At 46.0% G+C, this 1429-nt stretch overlaps 1 protein-coding gene across 1 annotated transcript; it reads right to left on the reverse strand.

The window, feature by feature from the left end:
• Positions 1-240: 240 nt before the first annotated feature.
• LOC136503490 (uncharacterized) lies at positions 241-932 on the reverse strand. Its single transcript, XM_066498552.1, has 3 exons — positions 783-932; positions 539-595; positions 241-456 (listed from the first exon to the last, which is right to left on the reverse strand). Exons 1-3 carry the CDS (start codon positions 930-932, stop codon positions 241-243), a joined length of 423 nt encoding a protein of 140 aa, XP_066354649.1.
• Positions 933-1429: the final 497 nt, after the last annotated feature.

Here is a 1429-nt window from a genome sequence, read left to right on the forward strand (position 1 = left end):
AACAAGGCTAGGGAAGTGTGTCTTGCACAAAAGACCAAGAACACCATTGGGATGGCGTCCGTGACCACCTGCACCACCAATCACGAAACCCCTGCCCAAGTGATCAAGAAAAAATATTAGTTTCAACATAACAAATGAGAAAATAGTGACAGCATGTAAAGTTACTTACTTTGAACCACCGGGTCGAACCATCGAGCGTCTCTCAAGAGGTATCAGTCACTTCGGGAGTTGCGAGGGACCTCATTGATAAAGTTTAGCCATGCCAGAGGAAGAGGAGCCCCCTGCCGCCACACTACAGGAAGAGGAACCCCCCGCCGCCTCCTCAGCCTCGTCCTCCTCGTCCTCGTCCTCCTCGTCCTCGTCCTCCTCCACCTCCTCCTCGTCCTCCACCGCCTCCTCATGCTCCTCGGGCACCTCCTCCTCCTCATCCTCCTCCTCCACCTCCTCCTCCTGCCTCTGTGGTAGAGGAGCCTAACGACCCCTACGTTTCCTTGGCGGTGGCGGAGGAGCTACCTCCTCCACCCTCTTGTATTTCAACTTTACTTTCCTTAAACTCCTTAAGAGACCCCGCCACCTGGCATCTTTGTTCAATCACCTGCAATTGAAAAGAGATACAAAATGAATAAAACATAATTAGAAAGAGATGTAAAATAAATAAGACGTATTGCAAAATGAACAAAACATGATTAGAAGGTAACATAATATTACATGTCTTAGAAATAATCATCATGATCGGTATTGGCTGGATCATAAGTCTCATCATCACTATCATGCATGTCTACTTCCATGTTGATATCATGACCATCCGGAGGAGCAATGTTGTCATCACTGTCATTGCCTAATTCTAATCGCCGAAGTAATTCTAAGTCCTTCACATTTTGAACCTCATCCCCATCGTCCTCATCATCAACCCTTTCATTGTCTACTTCCATTCCGACCGGATCGGTTATGTCTATCACAAAGCTCCCTTGTAGCCCCTCTTTTTGAAAGAACTCTCCATCATATGTGTATGGGTCAAAGTTGTAATCTTCATTGTTTGGGACAGGTAGTTTACTGTGTGGCGATACCTTGTTCACAACATCCTAACCCTTAAGATGTGGGTCGTCTTGGCACGCCTATGGGAGATAATAAACTTGTGTGGCCTGTTGAGCCACGATATAGACATCGTCTCCTGGGTACTTGGAATCCTATCGAATTTCGGCTAGCCCAAGATTAGGGGTCCGTCTTATTTTTTTAGGATCAAACCAATGCCATTTAAATATGACAGGATTAAGAGGTTTGCGGCCATGAAACGTGAGTTCATATATTTCTTCAACTCTTCCATAATAATCGAGCCCATAAAGGGCGAGCATGAAAACTCCGGTATTTGTGGTTCTTCGATTGGGCCGACTCTGCTCGTGTCTTGTTGTGTGAAAGCGATATCCATTCA

The sequence above is a fragment of the Miscanthus floridulus genome, chromosome 14 (genome assembly GCF_019320115.1).
Source record: "Miscanthus floridulus cultivar M001 chromosome 14, ASM1932011v1, whole genome shotgun sequence".
NCBI classification, from domain to species: Eukaryota; Viridiplantae; Streptophyta; class Magnoliopsida; order Poales; family Poaceae; genus Miscanthus; species Miscanthus floridulus.

Excerpts from the sequence above, each read along its gene's own strand:
- LOC136503490 (XM_066498552.1), bottom strand. The coding sequence starts at position 932 with ATGGAAGTAGACAATGAAAGGGTTGATGATGAGGACGATGGGGATGAG. Across the intron at positions 596-782 it reads GTCATGATATCAACATGGAA|GTGATTGAACAAAGATGCCA; the intron begins GTAGACATGCAT and ends TTTCAATTGCAG. Across the intron at positions 457-538 it reads AGGAGTTTAAGGAAAGTAAA|AGGCAGGAGGAGGAGGTGGA; the intron begins GTTGAAATACAA and ends CCTCTACCACAG.